The 15,403-nt window shown below is 44.5% G+C and overlaps 1 protein-coding gene across 4 annotated transcripts in view; it reads left to right on the top strand.

Moving 5' to 3' along the window:
• Positions 1-7,310, top strand: part of EPS8 (EGFR pathway substrate 8, signaling adaptor) — a 168,870-nt gene extending 161,560 nt beyond the window's left edge. For all 4 annotated transcript variants that reach the window (XM_079775321.1, XM_079775318.1, XM_079775319.1 and 1 more), the window contains 3 exons: positions 1,829-2,009; positions 3,856-3,985; positions 6,021-7,310. In XM_079775321.1, the coding sequence (XP_079631447.1) occupies positions 1,829-2,009; positions 3,856-3,985; positions 6,021-6,134 (425 nt within the window). In that variant the 3' untranslated portion in view covers positions 6,135-7,310. The remainder of the gene's footprint in view (positions 1-1,828; positions 2,010-3,855; positions 3,986-6,020) is intronic.
• The last annotated feature ends 8,093 nt before the right edge of the window (positions 7,311-15,403 follow it).

Raw genomic sequence — 15,403 nt, 5'->3', positions numbered from 1 at the left:
GAGAGGAGAAGCAGGGAGAGCTGTGAATAGGCTGGTGGCTTAGACCAAGTTGGTAATGGGGAAAAAAACGGAGTGGAGTGGTTGGATATTTGTTATATTTTGATGGCAGGATTAACAGGATGTGCTGATGGATTGGATGTTATCGAGGACAAAAGGGACTCAGCATAGCTCAGTGATATTCTGCCACAGGAACTGGAAAAATAGTATTATCCTTAACTAAATTGGGAAGTCTAGCATAAAAGCAAGCTCCAGGAAGAAGATAAGTAGGTAGAATTGGACGTGTTATATTCGAGATCTCTAGTACACATCTAAATGGCCATCAAGGAGGCCGTCGGCATGTGGATCCAAAGTCCCAGGAGCTTCTGGACTGGAGAAATCATCGTGCTCGGCATTAGCTTTTCAGTGGCATTTAAAGCCCTGAGCCTAGTCCCAGGGGTCACTGGTGGTGTGCAGGCAGAGAGGAGGTCCCAGGGTGCCCTGGGGTACTTCCATGTTACTTAGGAGATGAGATTATCCAGCAAAGGACACTGAGAAGGAGAGGCCCAGGGAGACATATCAGGAGAGTGGTGTCTGAAGGCCACAAGAGGTGTTTCGGGGGGATCGCCTCCCTCAGTGTTGCTGATAGGTTAAGTGAGACAAGGACTGGGGATCTACCACTGGAGTTTAGCAAAGTGTCGTGGAGGGCCAGGAGCCGAATGACAGTGAATGTAAGAGAACATTGGAGAATGGAAGTGGGAGTGAACTCATACAGACAGCTTTTCAGAGAGTTTTGCTGAAAGGAGAGCAGAGCAATGGGCAGGAGCTGGAGGGAGCATGGGGTCAAGAAAGGGCTTATTTAAAGGTGAGAAATAATAAGAAAATCATAGCATGTTAGTGTGCTGATGAAATGATTTAGTGCAAGAGGGAAATTGGTGACCCAAGATAAGTAGAGGAGACATAACTGTCCAATATTTAAATGGAGGACATGGGGCCTGCGTGTGTAGGGGGGTGGCCCGAGGAGCACGGGAGCAGCCCATCAATCGTGTAAGGAAGGAAGGAGAAAGGCAGCAAGTGCGGGGGACGTGCTGGGCGGTGAGGAGAGCTGTAAGGAAACTTAGGGAGAGTCTCTTCTAACTTTTTAAATATTTTTTTCAGAAATTAGAAAAATGAGATTGTCAGTTTAGGGTAAGGATTGGGTAGTAAGGTGCTGGAGGTTTACAGAGAAAAGAGATAGTCAATACTTGTGGAAAAGTGGGGAAATTATATGTCTAGCACAGCATTTCTCAACCTGAGCCCTGTTGACATTTTGGGCTGGATAATTCTGCTGCAGGAGACTGACCTGTGCATTGTAGATGGTTCTGCACATCCCAGGCCTCTACCCATCACCCCAACTGTGGCATCCCAAAGTGGCTCCAGCCATTGTCAGATGGCTTCTGGGGTCAAACTTTCCAGCAATGGAGACCACTGGCCTAAGGAAATGTAGTGTGATTGTCAGAGGGCGTTAACAACCCAGTTGAGGTTCACATTCATGAATTTAACATGAGACCATTCAGCATTGTTGTGTTATACTCAGTGGGCAGGTGCAAGCACAGAATAAGCAGAAAGTTAGATTTAACAAGCGTTGGGGTTCTGCCCAATGAGTACAATGAAGAGAGAAAAGAAAAGCTAGGGAGTGGTTTTAATAATTGATCACGGAATTTGTGCTGAGTGAGGATGAAAGTGAGGAAAGATGGTTGGAACACTAGTTAATATACGTTCTATAGGGTGGAAGGATTATTGGCATTGGGGTTCTGAAGAGTGAGATGTGTTAGGAGTTTTCAGAAATAACCTACTCGGTGTCGGTGTCCAGGAAGAAAATCGCAGATGGAGGAGGTGCAGGACGAGCTCATCCACAGGCTAACCATTGGCCGGAGTGCGGCCCAGAAGAAGTTCCATGTGCCACGGCAGAATGTGCCAGTTGTCAACATCACTTATGACTCCACACCAGAGGACGTGAAGACCTGGTTACAGTCAAAGGGCTTCAACCCTGTGTAAGTCTCTCTGGGAGTACTCCACAGTTTTGTGTGTAAGCATGCATTGTTTCCTGTTTCGTCACCAAGATGTCACAAATGACTCTAGAAATGTAAGAGCCCAAACAGCCTTTGTTAATGCTCAGGAAATGGCTGTAGCTGTTTATAGCTAAAAAAGAATTGGAAGAAGCAGGAATAACTCTCCTTTGAGGGCACCTTGTATTCTGAATGGTGGTGTCGCATCCCCGGCCCCTTCAGTGTTGAGACTGCAGCTTCCCGTCTCCCTTCTCAGGCCACTCGGGAGGACTGTCTTAGGCAGACTCCGGACCATGTAGGGCAGAGAGCAGGCTCTCTGGATATAGGTGCCAGGCAAATAAAAAATAGGTAACATTGCCTATTGTGAACCATAATCTAATCGGTCTTTTCCTTTAGTGAACCCATGGTAAAGTTTCTAACTTACCTATTATTTTTGTTAACAGCTTATGTGGTTTTTTTTTTTTATTAAACTCTCTTTACTTGATTTTTGAGTCTCTGCACACACTCTTTTTAAATACTTAAAATTTTTGTCAATTACAGTTTACATTCAGTCTTATTTTGTATTAGTTTCAGGTATTCAGCATAGTGGTTAGAGAGTCATATACTTTTCAGAGTGTTCCCCCCGATATTTCCAGAACCCACCTGGCACCATACATAGTTATTGCAATATTATTGACTGTATTCCCTAAGCTGTACTTCACATCCCCGTGACTGTTCTGTAACTACCCATCTGTACTCCTCAATCCCTCCACCTTTTTCACCCATTCCCCCAACTCCCTCCCCTCTGGCAACTGTGTCTGTTTCTGTTTTGTTTGTTTATTTTGTTCTTTAGATTTCACATGTAAGTGAAATCAAATGGTATTTGTCTTTCTCTGACTGACTCATTTCACTTAGCATAATACCTTGTAGGTCCATCCATGCTGTTGCAAATGGTAAGGTTTCATTCTTTTTTATGGCTGTTTATTATTCATATTTTCAAACCTTTTTTCTTCTTATTAAAAAGACCCCTTAACATTTCTTGTAATACTTGTTTGGTGGTGATGAACTCTTTTCAGCTTATGGGTTTTGAAACAATAAACTATTGAACTAATACATATTCAAGAAAACTTGAGTATTATAAACTCACTTGCCCAGAATGACTTAAAAGTGATATTCACTGGTTAGTCAATTACCTTTTACTAGAAAGTTCTCTCTTCTTCCTATGAAACATAAAATTTCAAGGAATTGGTCCTAAACAATAATTAAACAATAATAATACTACACCAATTGGCTCCTTTTTGATACTTCATACTCATATAGCAGGGGTGGGGAACGTCTTGCCTGTGGGCCATATAAGGCTGGTGAAATCATTTGGTCTGGCCCTGCCAAGGCATTAGGGGTGAGTTTATTAAATGTTTGACCAAATATAGCAGGCTACTTTTTAAGTTTATAATTTTGTATGGCTCCAGAATCTATAATAATAAAAGTGTAATATGCTAGTTAGATTGGACAGCCAACGACCTTCTGGACGAAGCCGGGGCTGCAGGATCGAGGCAGCTGCTGCGGTTGCGAAGGCCTACTCTTGCACGAATTTCGTGCATTTGGCTTCTAGTGATGTTATAAATATCCAAATGGCCCTTGGCAGGAAAAAGGTTCCCCACCCCTGTGATATAGCCTCAGGGTCATATAACGCATGTCCCTGTCCTTATCTGGACTAAGCAGTATAGTACCATTTGATGAGTTCCAGTGTATGAAACACTTAGAAAAGAGGTTATAGCAGGACCAGAAATGTTCTCTTTTCTTTTTAATAGTCAGTATTTCTAATCCTCTATTTCTTTGTTCTTTTTTTTAGGACTGTCAATAGCCTTGGAGTATTAAATGGTGCACAACTTTTCTCTCTCAATAAAGATGAACTGAAGACAGTCTGCCCGGAAGGGGCCAGAGTCTTTAACCAAATCACCGTACAGAAAGCCGCATTAGAGGTAGGACTTGTCAACCTGAGGTGGTGGTGGGCATTTGTCAGGAGTGTGGACGCTAATTGAAAGCTCTGGACTCATCTGTTTATGTCCATATTGGTCAGTTTCCCTTCCGAACAGAGCTGCATTAAGTTTGACTCAGCATTTGTAATTTGTCACCGGGGACCATCAGTGACCATTTTCAGGGAGATTAATTTGTTATAAATGCTTGCATAACAGGAAGCTTGGGCATATACTTTTGGACAGTTAATGAAAACGTAATGTTCTCATTTTATATGCATTAGCTATTTCTGTAGGAATTTACATTTTGACACAGTAATGGACATTTACTTTTGAGTGAGTAAATGCCTTAAGCGGCCAGAACTCTTTTGCCTGTTCTTAATATTTAGTTTGGAGACTACAGTAGGTTAGAGGTTACAAGTTCTTAAAACCGTGGCTGTGTGTCTCAGGCCTCGTTATCCATCTAAATAGTCAGAGGGAAAATACCAGTGAGGCATCATGAACATATGAGCATAGGGAGCCCTCAGAGTAGTTATTTGGTCCTGGTTGTCTGTGGAGAAGCAGAGTAGATATTTTCTAGGTTCTACGTCCTTAAGCTTCCACTATCCTACTCCACTTAAAAATGGGCCTTGTAGGGGTAGTTTACAACTTTACATCTCACAGCTCTTAATAGCTTCCATGAGCGTTCTACTTGGACTCAAATGAAAGGATATAGGCTTTGGCGTGAAATTGATACATGATTATCTCCAGCAGGTATATTATGTAAATTCAATACTCAACTCAGAGTAAAATAGCTTCATGCATACAACCCTGTAACTAGTCTCTTTCAGGAAAATTATACTTCCCTTGGAAATTTTTCTTCTTTGATCTGTACGTATCAGGCTCCCTGCATATGGAATATGAATAGGGAATCATATATTTTCTGAGGCAGTTTTGTTAGCATTATAATACATTCTAATTTTATTGAGAGTGTATAAATACTTCCTCAGGGTATGATAAAAGTGCTGTATTCCTAGCATTGCTGGATTCCTTTTGTCCAGACTCCCTGTCATTGTCATTTGTCCTGACTGCCCACGTCCTCCTGGTCTCACTCCTGTTCCTCTGGCTGTGAATTGAGGCAGAGACTGACTGCCTGAGGTTCTTCAGCTTCCTCAGCCGCCTTCCCACCACGCCCTTCTCTTGCATCTAGTTCATTTATTAGATTACTTACCTGTGTTCCCAGAAACTTTGATTGATAAGAGCAGGATAAGGAGGATGCACAGGGATTGTAGGAGGTCTTGGAAAGGAGAAAAGCCAGGCTGACGTCAGAAGGTCAGCACCCTGTGGAGGGAAACTTGGTGCGTTCTGAGACAGTCTTTGGGCCTGATTTAGAATTCCCTAAAGGGGTATAAGTTATCTTCTTAGAGCTAACAAGGGTTCTTTGATAATTTTCCATCCTATTATGCTTATTGTACACATATCTTCTTTCTCCCAGGGGATCTAGAGCTGTCAACATGTATTATTATTAGTCTTTAATCCTCACCCGAGGATATTTTTCTCCATTGATTTTCAGAGAGAGTGGAAGGGAGGGAGGGGGGAGGCGGGGAGAGAGAGAGAGAGAGAGAGGAATATTGATGTGAGAGAGACATATAGATTGGTAGCCTCCTACACTCACCCTGGTGGGGGCTAGGGATCAAACCTGCAATCCAGTAACATGCCCTTGACCAGGAATTAAACCCGAGATCCGTCAGGGCGATGCTTTAACTACTGAACCATACCGGCCAGGACTGTCCACATGTATTATTGATGTATCCTCATCATGTTCAAATGAAAGTCACGATGAGTGAATGCCCTAAGATACTATATAAATAAAAAAATATATTAATGTGATGTGTTAGTGACACCCAGAAGCATCACTCACATGAAGGGCAGCCTTGAGTTTTTCCTCTAACAGATATTAGAAGAAAAACACAAAGGGCTTTAACCCTGAGCTGTTTGAGGCTCTGACCTTCAGCCTGCACAGAGCAGTAACCGTCTTGTCTGAACCTCGTTTGCTTTTCAGGATAGCAGCGGCAGTTCCGAATTGCAAGAGATCATGCGAAGACGACAGGAAAAAATCAGTGCTGCGGCCAGTGATTCAGGAGTGGAATCTTTTGATGAAGGAAGCAGTCACTAATTTCTTTGTTTGTTTTTAAACTCCATTTACATTTTTGGCATTATTCCAATGTGCTTTGTTTTAAGAAGCCATGAAGGGAATGTCGGAGTTTTATCTCCTGGTACACTTTATTTATCGCCATAAAAATAACAATGCAAACTTAAGTAAGTAGAGGACTTGCTTCTGGCCCATTATTTTTATTAAAACTGAAAAAAATCTCATTGAATTTTTTGCCCTTGGGAAATATTTTCTTAACCAAGATGAGGTGGGTTTTTTTTATTGGATTAATTATTTCATCCTCATCTCAGTGTATAGGCAGGCATTTCTGACGGTGGTGAATTTACGTATTGCAGCAAAAGGAAGACATTGCCCAAGATTCAGAATCTAACCATTCCAGATTTGCCTGTGACTACGGTGTCTGTCATTCAGGGCAGAGTTACTTTAGGCTAGCTTCTGCTTACTTGGGTCTCTTGTTTGACATACTCAATGATAGAATATTTTGATTTATTTAAAGTTCTCTATGCCAACACTTTTTAGAAGATCAAAACATTTAATGAACTGTAAAAATACAACAAGGCCTTGGACGTGCAAATATAAACCTATGGAGCATTCCCGAGACATTCTCTTTGTCATGGCTCTGTTGCTTACAATTCCTTGTATAGCTTGGATATTGATTTAGCTTCTATTCTGCTTATTATCTGTTCTGTGTTCTTATATATGAGAAAGCACAAGTGGAAAAGAGGTCATATATATTCAAACTATGTCCCAAGAAGTAGCCTGCATTGGTGTGAGTTACAGTATTTTGCTTAATGAAGGTCTCAGTTCTGAATATTCATGTTAGTTGTTAAAAGGAAATTGGGGCCATTTTATGTGTTTATCTGTGTCAAGTTTTTCTGGTTATAAGAAACACTTAATTTACACATATGTTAATCCTGTGAAAGATTCTAGATATAGAAAAGAAAGATACTTAACCTTCAACAAATGTTATTTTTGGAAACATGATTTTTGTCATTAAATGTTATATTATTTCACATATATAAAACAGATGTTATGTAAGAATGTTGTATATTTTAACATAAATCCATTTAGAGAGATTATCTAGATTCATTAATTTTCATAGTGCCTTTTTCACATGCGTCAGCTGGAAAGTCTGCAATAAACAGTATTTGCTGTATATTAATAAATGGTTTCTGCATCACTGGCAAAATGATTCTTTGGTGTGTAGACGGGATCAAGGTTGAGTGGAATGAGAAAAACAGAGGCTCACTCATATTTTTTAAAACTGATTTTCAGTGTATTTTTGAGTTGGTAGAAACCACTCTAGAATACTTTCTTCAATTGTTTCCTTTCTTTTCACCTCTCTTATTTCATTAGCTCTTCCTTCTACTGTCTAGTCACAGTTGGTCACAGTAGTAAAAACAAATTTACATAGCACTTGTAATTACCAAGTGCTTCACAGAAATGCTTTGTTAGATATCTATTATAACTCTGTGAGTTATATTTTATAGGTAAGGAAATTCTCCCAAAATCATGAGGGATATGGGAGTTTTCCATTTCTTAATATCTTCATAAGATAAAGTGAAACAAACATAAGGATGATGGAGAATTATTGTAGATTTTTTTTATTTCATAAGCATTGATACACATTTATCACTAAGCCCTTACTAAAAAATATCTGAAGAGGTAAGCATCATACAAAAGAAAAATTAAAACAGTGTAATGTAGCATATCTGATATTAAAAGAACTGGTATCTACACTAATAAAAAAGAAACATGTAAATTGACCATACCTCTGCTATGCCCACAAGCCACACCCACCAGCCAATCAGGAGCGAGTATGCAAATTAACCCAACCAAGATGGCAGCAGCCATGGAGCTGGAGCAAGCAGGAGGCTTGGGTTCTTCTGGCGATGGAGGAAGCCAAGCTTCCCGCCCGCCTTGGCTGGCCCTGGCCTCCGCTCAAGGCTACAAAGTTTCAATTATAGAAGATAAATAAATCCCAGATACCTGCTTCCAGCTGGCCGTGGCCTCTGCTCAAGGAGGTGCTGAAAAAAAAGAAAAAAAGGGGCTGGGAGCTTGGGTTGCTGGGGGGTGATTGAGCCAGGATGGTACGGCAGTTGTGGGTGATCAGGCTGGTGGGGGGCGGGGCCGTTGGGAATAAGCAGGGGGGCCAGTTGAGGGTGAACAGGCCATCAGTGGGGGTCAGTTGGAGGTGATCAGGACAGTGGGGGGGCAGTTGGGGGTGAGCAGGCCAGTGGGGAGGGAAGGTTGGGGCGAGCAGGCCACCAGGGGGGGGGGCAGTTGGGGTGAGCTGGCTGGCACAGGGGGCAGTTAGAGGTGATCAAGCTGGCGGGGGTCATTTAGGAGCGAGCAGGCTGGCGGCTAGGGGCAGTTGGGGGCGAGCAGGCCAGCAGGCAGGTGAGCGGCTGGAGCCAGCAGTCCTGGATTGTGAGAGGGATGTCTGACTGCCAGTTTAGGCCCAATCCCTGTAAACAGGCAGTAGGACATCCTTCAAGGGGTCCCAGATTGGAGAGGGTGCAGGCCAGGCTGAGGAACACCCCCCCCCAACCCCCATGCACGAATTTTGTGCACTGGGCCACTAGTAATTTATAACTATATATTTGTTTAATATATTTTTATTGATTTCAGAGAGGAAGGGAGAGGGAGAGAGATAGAAACATCAATGATGAGAGAGAATCACTGATCAGCACGCCCAACATTGGGGATTGAGCCTGCAACCTGGGCACATATCCTGACGGGAATTGAACCGTGATCTCCTGGTTCATAGGTCAATGCTCAGTCCCTGAGCCACGCCGCCCAGGGCTATAAAATTCCAAAGGAAACTATCACAGAGGTAGAAACTGCAGGAAGCAGTTACCTCCCTCAGGGCTGTGGGGACAGAGAGTTGGGATGGGTGGGATTTAGCATCTTGAGGGAGAGGCCCTACAGAGATGGGATCCAGACGTCTGAGGGTTTTGGTCACCTGTGCCTGTGAGGTTTGGAGGAAAGGCCCACCCACAGCTGGTAAATAAACCTCTGAGAAGGGGGCACAACCTGGCTGGTGCTGTTACCTCAGGAATTCAGAAAAGATTTCATCTGAGAGAGTAGCTCAGCAGATCCATAGAGCTGGGACTCAGACCTCCGGGGAGAGTATGCTGGCCAGCTGGTCCTTGAATTTCTGAGCGGGCACAACAAAGCTGCTTCTGGAAATGTGGGGAAAACCAAACCAACGGGTAACTGGGACCGACATGAAGCCAGCTGCTGCTTATAGAATGAAGAACCATTAAGGCTACTTTATCATCTTCATCTGCTAAATCTAGCATTGGGGCCATCTCAGGCTCAGTTTTTATCGGTTGCGTTTTTCCTCCCTCACGATGGGTCTCAGTTTTCCTCTTTCTTTGCACGTGTAATCATTTGTATTACATATTTGACATTGTAGATATGTTTTAGATATTCTAGAATATATTATCTTCCTTTGAAACATATTGATTCTTGTTCTAGTAAGCAGTTCTACATGGCTGATCACTTTGAACTTGCACACCTTTGCTTTTATGCTGTGTTAGGATGGACCATGGTAAGCGCAATGTGTTTGAAAAGGTCTTGTCACCTTGATGGGACTCTGTCTACAAACTCTTCTGCATGTCTGGTCAGGCTTGATTTCAGGCTTTGTCTGTACATGTCAAAAATAGTTCATACTGTGGAGTTTTTACTTCTAAGGGATACCCTTTTCTGGATGAATTCCCAGAGAAATTTGTATCTCGGCTGGATGGCTAAGGTGTTGGAGCAGGTCTCTTCACTTTTCTGAGCTGAATCTTGAATGTCCCCCAGCATGGCCACCTCTGGTAGTTCTATTCCACTCTGAACCTTGTAGCAGCCACTCCCTGGGAAGCTTTGGGTAATGTTGCTCTACATGAACTGGGTGGATTCACTTATAGATTTCTGCGGCTCCTCCCTGCACAGCTGCCTCCACTCTGGTGCCCTTCTTTGGGAATCCCAGCCGCTTCCAGTGTCCTGGACTCTGGTCTGTACTCCTCAGTTCAGCGGGGCTAAGCTGCTCTGCTGGGATCCTGTTGCTGCACTGCAGTTGGGGAACTGTCCCCAAGCAAAGAGCTGTTGAGTTTCCTTATCCCAAGGATTATAGTCTTGTGTTGTTTAGAAAAGGTGAGCAATGAATTTCATTTCCCCCATCCCCCACCCCCTAGGAGGCTCTGAGTCGTGGGAAGCTAATGTGGGAGACACTCTTAATCACTAAAACTTTTCCTTTTATACTTTTCTCTAGGAAAATTTGAGATTCCCTTGTTTTTTAGGGTTAAATTTGTGGAAGCTGCATTGGGGGTTGGGTGGGTGGAGAACTCACCAAGGTTGGGTCTTCTCACTTTCTTAATGCTTGCATAAGGAGGCTTGCATGAGGAGGCTTGCATGAGGAATATTATTACCAAGCTGTGTGCTCAAGGGGTTTATATAAAGACTGGTGGCTTCTGAGTAGGAGAAGACAACTTTCATTCAATAAACATTTAGTAAGTGTCTAAGAACTGGACATTGAAGAGAATCCTTAATGTATCCTCTGCCCTTGGAGCATACAATCGAAGGAACTGTGCAGCTTGCCTTATTTTCCCCTCGTGCTAGTCTTACTGATTTCCTGAGGCAAAATTACACCCCAAAACCAGCACTGCTGATTTCTGGAAGCTGTGATTTCATACTTGTAACATTTAGTTTTTCCCAAAGGGCATGCCTTTAACAGTTCTGGTTCGAGACAGGAATTTCAGTCTGTACTCACATCTTCTTCTCCTACTCATTTTCTTTCCCTCAATGGTTTCTTAATTCCCTCTCTAAGACCTGCTCCCACATCACCCCACAGCCTCCTTCCTGGACTCTTTGTTCCTTTTTTTTTTTTTTTTTGTTACTCCTCACCCAAGGATATTTTTCTATTGATTTTTAGAGAGAGTGGAAGGGAGGAGGAGAGACAGAGAGAGACATCGATGTGAGAGAGACACATCGGTTGGTTGCCTCCTGCATGTGCCCCAAGCAGGGCCGGGGATCGAGCCTGCAACCAAGGTGCATGCCCTCGACAGGAATCGAACCCAGGACCTTTCAGTCCGTGGGCCAATGCTCTGTCCACTGAGCCAACTAGCCAGGGTCCTTTTTTCCTTTTTATCTTCAGAGTTGAGGACAAGAAAGAAGCTGAAGAAGCCAGTTGCCTTAAACTCAGTGTTTTTTTGGTTTTTTTTTTGGTTTGTTTTGTTTTTTGGTGGAGGGGGTTACAGTTACCAGAAACACACACACACACACACACACACACACACACACACACACACACACAACCCTATCTTTTAAATTTATTGATTTTTTTTTTTTTTTGAGAGAGAGAGAAATGTCAATTCATTGTTCCACTTATTTGTGCATTCATTGGCTGATTCTTGTAAAGTATGTGCCCTGACCGGGGATTGAACCTGCAACCTAGACGATGCTCTAACCAACTGAGCTACCCAGCCAGGGCAAAACTTACTTCTAACACCCAATTGTTCAGGTTTATCTCATCACATTGTAAAAGAAAGGTTATAAAATGAAAAGCTAGCAAAATTCTGGTACGATAAAAGGAATTACTAAGCACAACACTGTTAGACTCTGAATTGGCTTAAGATATGGCTATCAGGTGCTCTGAGGTACCTACTGAATCTGACTTTCTGCATCAGTTGGGATATTTTAATCGCTGAGCTGCTGCCTGGAGAGCCTGAGGCACATCACCTTTACCTGGTGCTGGGATGAGGTGGGCAATGAACCAGGGCTCCTGCCAGGCCCAGATGGTCCTGGTCTGGGCTAGGCCCAGGGCTCTGTCCTTCCTGACTGCGGCCCCAGGCACGTGGCCCAATTCCGGCTTCTTTCCGGGGCTGCCCTAGGTCGCCCTTGGCAGCAGTCCTGTCCCTCAAACCTGGCCGTGCGAGGAACACAGTTTCTCCGACTTCAGTCATTCCTGTCCCTACAAATGAACACACAGTCTCAGGTCATGGAAAAGTAAGGAATCACACACGTACGCACCCATGATGAGAAATTAGTACCTACAGGTCTTCACAGCTTGTCCCATTTCAACATTTCTTCCTCTTAGCTGGTAATACATAAGGCCTTCTGCCCTCCCATCTCTTCTCAAAGGAAGGGGAACAAGAACTGAACTATGTGTGCTGAGAATATCACAGATATCCCCACTTTTACAGACGAAGGAATTGAAACTCAGATACAAGGAGCTTATACAAAGTCACAGAGTAAGTGCGACAACTAAACTTAGATTCAATTCCCTTGAACTTCTATATAGCCTACAAATCTTTCCTCTCAGATATCATAGGTTAGTGTGTTAAAAAGTTTTAAGCAGAAAACACTTTTTAAACATGAAACTTTTATATAGTGTTCCACTGTATAAGTTAGGTAAAATCAGAGTTTCTCTCATTGAAGGGGCAGGGCCTCATGGGAAATCACTGGTCCGGCTCCCCCCAGGTGGCCTCCGTGAAGGCCCTCCAGGCCCATGAAGGCAGATGGGGAGCTGACCATCCATGGCAACGTCAGACCCGGAAATGCAGTTCTCAGTTTCAACAGCCATTGACCGCTGACCACCACTTCAAAGCACCACCTGGTTGAGATAAGAAAATTACCTTCGGATGTCTTCTCAGAGTTCCACGTTTATGCTTTGAAGTAAAAATTATATAAAATACTAATAAATCAGGTCCCAAAACTAGCTGATTCTGGTGCCAATCTTCCCCGTGATAGCCAGGCCGGAACCAGGAATAGACACGCATTTGCTGTGTGAATCTGCTTGTGGCTTATTCAGTAAACATAACAATGGCAGGGTCTCCAGCTCCTAGAGGGCTTGTGCTAGTGATGGATGAGAGCGGCAGCGCTACGGGACCACAGGCCACGGCGGTGGCCACGGTCTCCAGTCCAGCTTACAAAATGCAGCCCTGCACAAGGTGAGGAGGTCTAGAGCAGGAACAACTGTAGCAACCCAGCATCCTGCAGCCAGTAAGTGAAAACACATTTTACATGAGGAAACCAGCACAGAGACGTCAAGTTTATTGCCTCTTCTCTACAGCCGATCTTACAGGGCAGCGTTTAGACGTTTGGGTAATTCATTTCATTTGTCTTGCAGCACTAGGAAAAAAAATGAGGAAATGACTTTTCATTTTATGCCTTGGTGACAGCGCAACGGATTTACAAAATGCAAATTAAAATAGCGATCTGGAATCACTTGGATGCTTCCCACTTCTGTTAGCATTTGTGAGACTGATGAGTTAGTTCCCCATAACTCACTCCATCAGGCGTGTGCAGGGGAGGCCGCTCGGACCGAGTTGCTGACTCCAGGTTTGGCAGCTCTTAGCAGGGCAGGTGGTTACCACTGTGCTGGGGAGCAGGCCTCATGGACGGTGTGCTCCATGCTCGTAAGTGTGCCCAGGGGGGATCCCGTGAGAAAGGGGCCTGCTCACTCAGGGGTTGTCTTGGTGCTGGAATGAGCGGGAAGGAGTGGTGGTCTAATCGCCGAGAGAGACTCAGAGAATCCTGCATCATTTATTCCATGCCGATGCTGCCTGGTCTCCTCGAGTGCTTCACACAGCCAGTTCTGCATTTTACCACAACTCCACAAGGCAGATATGCCTTTTCTTTTCTTTCTGTGGGAGATAGTAGGCGACTCCTCAAGGAAACACACCTCAGTGTCAAAGCACAGGCTGCTGTGACTCAAAAGTCTGTGCTTTTCAAGGATGCCAGCCCGCATCCCCAAACCACCAGGCACCACGCCAAGGGCTTTACACGTCACCCCAGCGCAACCCTGTGGAGGAAGCACTTCTTATTCCCACCTTCGAACAAGGACACCGGTGCGCAGAGGGATTCAATGGCGCTCCCTGAATGTGACTCAGGCCCTGGCATTGCTTTGCTGGGAAACCCTCTAGCCTGGCGCATGAGCACGGGACACGAAACTCACACAGGGCTCATGCAGCTGGTGGTAGAGTCGAAGCAGAAAGCCAGGCCAGGGCAGCCCAGGCCTCTGGGTTAGAGGGTCTGCTCCTGCTTTGACACCACTTGCCTGAGACACAGAATCCACGCTGGGTCACAGGCTGCACCTGCTTTCTATTCCGAGGTCTGAGACTGTGGGCATCAGGGGGGATGGAGTTTCAGGTGTCACCATGAAGAAACTGAGCCAGTCCCCCCTCAGGGACCAGCTTCAGATGCTCTTATGAAATTTCTTCAAAAATCCCAAGATGGCCCTTGGAAACTGTGGGAGGTTTGCTTGTACCAGGGAGCCATCTACATTAATAAAAGAGAAACATGCAAATTGACTGTCCCTCTGCTACCCCCACCAGCCAATCAGGAGCGAGTATGCAAATTAACCCAACAAAGATGGAGGTTAATTTGCATACACAGGTGTGGAGTGAAGACTGAAGACAGTGTAGAAGGAAGCCAAGCACTGCAGAAGGGAGTGAAGTGGCGGAGAAGGGAGTGAGGCAGTGGAGATGGGAAGGAGCTCCCTTCTCTGCTTCATTCCAGCCGCAGGAAGCCCTATTCTTGTAGGAATAGGCCTGAGGAAGCCCTATTCTTGCAGGAATAGGCCTGAGGAAGCCCTATTCTTGCAGGAATCTTCCTGCAATGGGCCTCTAGTGTAATATAATATGTTATTCCACATACTGTTTCAGCCCCTGACACATTATCTGTCTTATCTTCTTAAAGCCCTATGAGAAAGCTGCCATCACTAAGTCCATTTCACAGATGAGATGACTGAGTCTCAACCAGGGGCAGAGTCTTCTAAACCGCTCTGCTCTGCACCACTGCTGGGCCCTGTGCTACACTGCTGCCCACATTCATTGGTTAAGGGAGGACATGACCTAGTTTGGTTTTGAACATGAAGGAATCCTTCCAAGACCATTCTGTTCTGTATTTGTAGTGGTGGCAGTTGACTGTTCCTAGCCGAAGCAGCCCTTGGACCTTGCGGTGTTCTCAGACCTGCTTGTGTCAGCTGCTTTGAGCTCCTATCCATTGCCCTGGAATTCACCGTGACACACACAAGCCAAAGACCTGGCTAGCTCAGCAGCATCCACATGCCAAGCCTCCTGGCCTCCTGGGCTTTTATTGATGGGAAACCACTGTGGGGCCTATTGTTCATAGGAATCCGGGACTCTGATTCAGAGCCAATAGCCTTGCATAAGACTAAGACATCCTAGTGAGTTTCTTAAGTAATGGTCTTATTATGGGGTTTGGAAAGAGACCTGAAGAGAGAGAGAGAAGGAGAGAGAGAGAGAGAGAGAGAGAGAGAG

The sequence above is a fragment of the Cnephaeus nilssonii genome, assembly GCF_951640355.1.
Source record: "Cnephaeus nilssonii genome assembly, chromosome: 6".
NCBI classification, from domain to species: domain Eukaryota; kingdom Metazoa; phylum Chordata; class Mammalia; order Chiroptera; family Vespertilionidae; genus Cnephaeus; species Cnephaeus nilssonii.
Note: the sequence above shows the minus strand (reverse complement) of the source record. Positions and strands in the feature narration are given on the sequence as shown.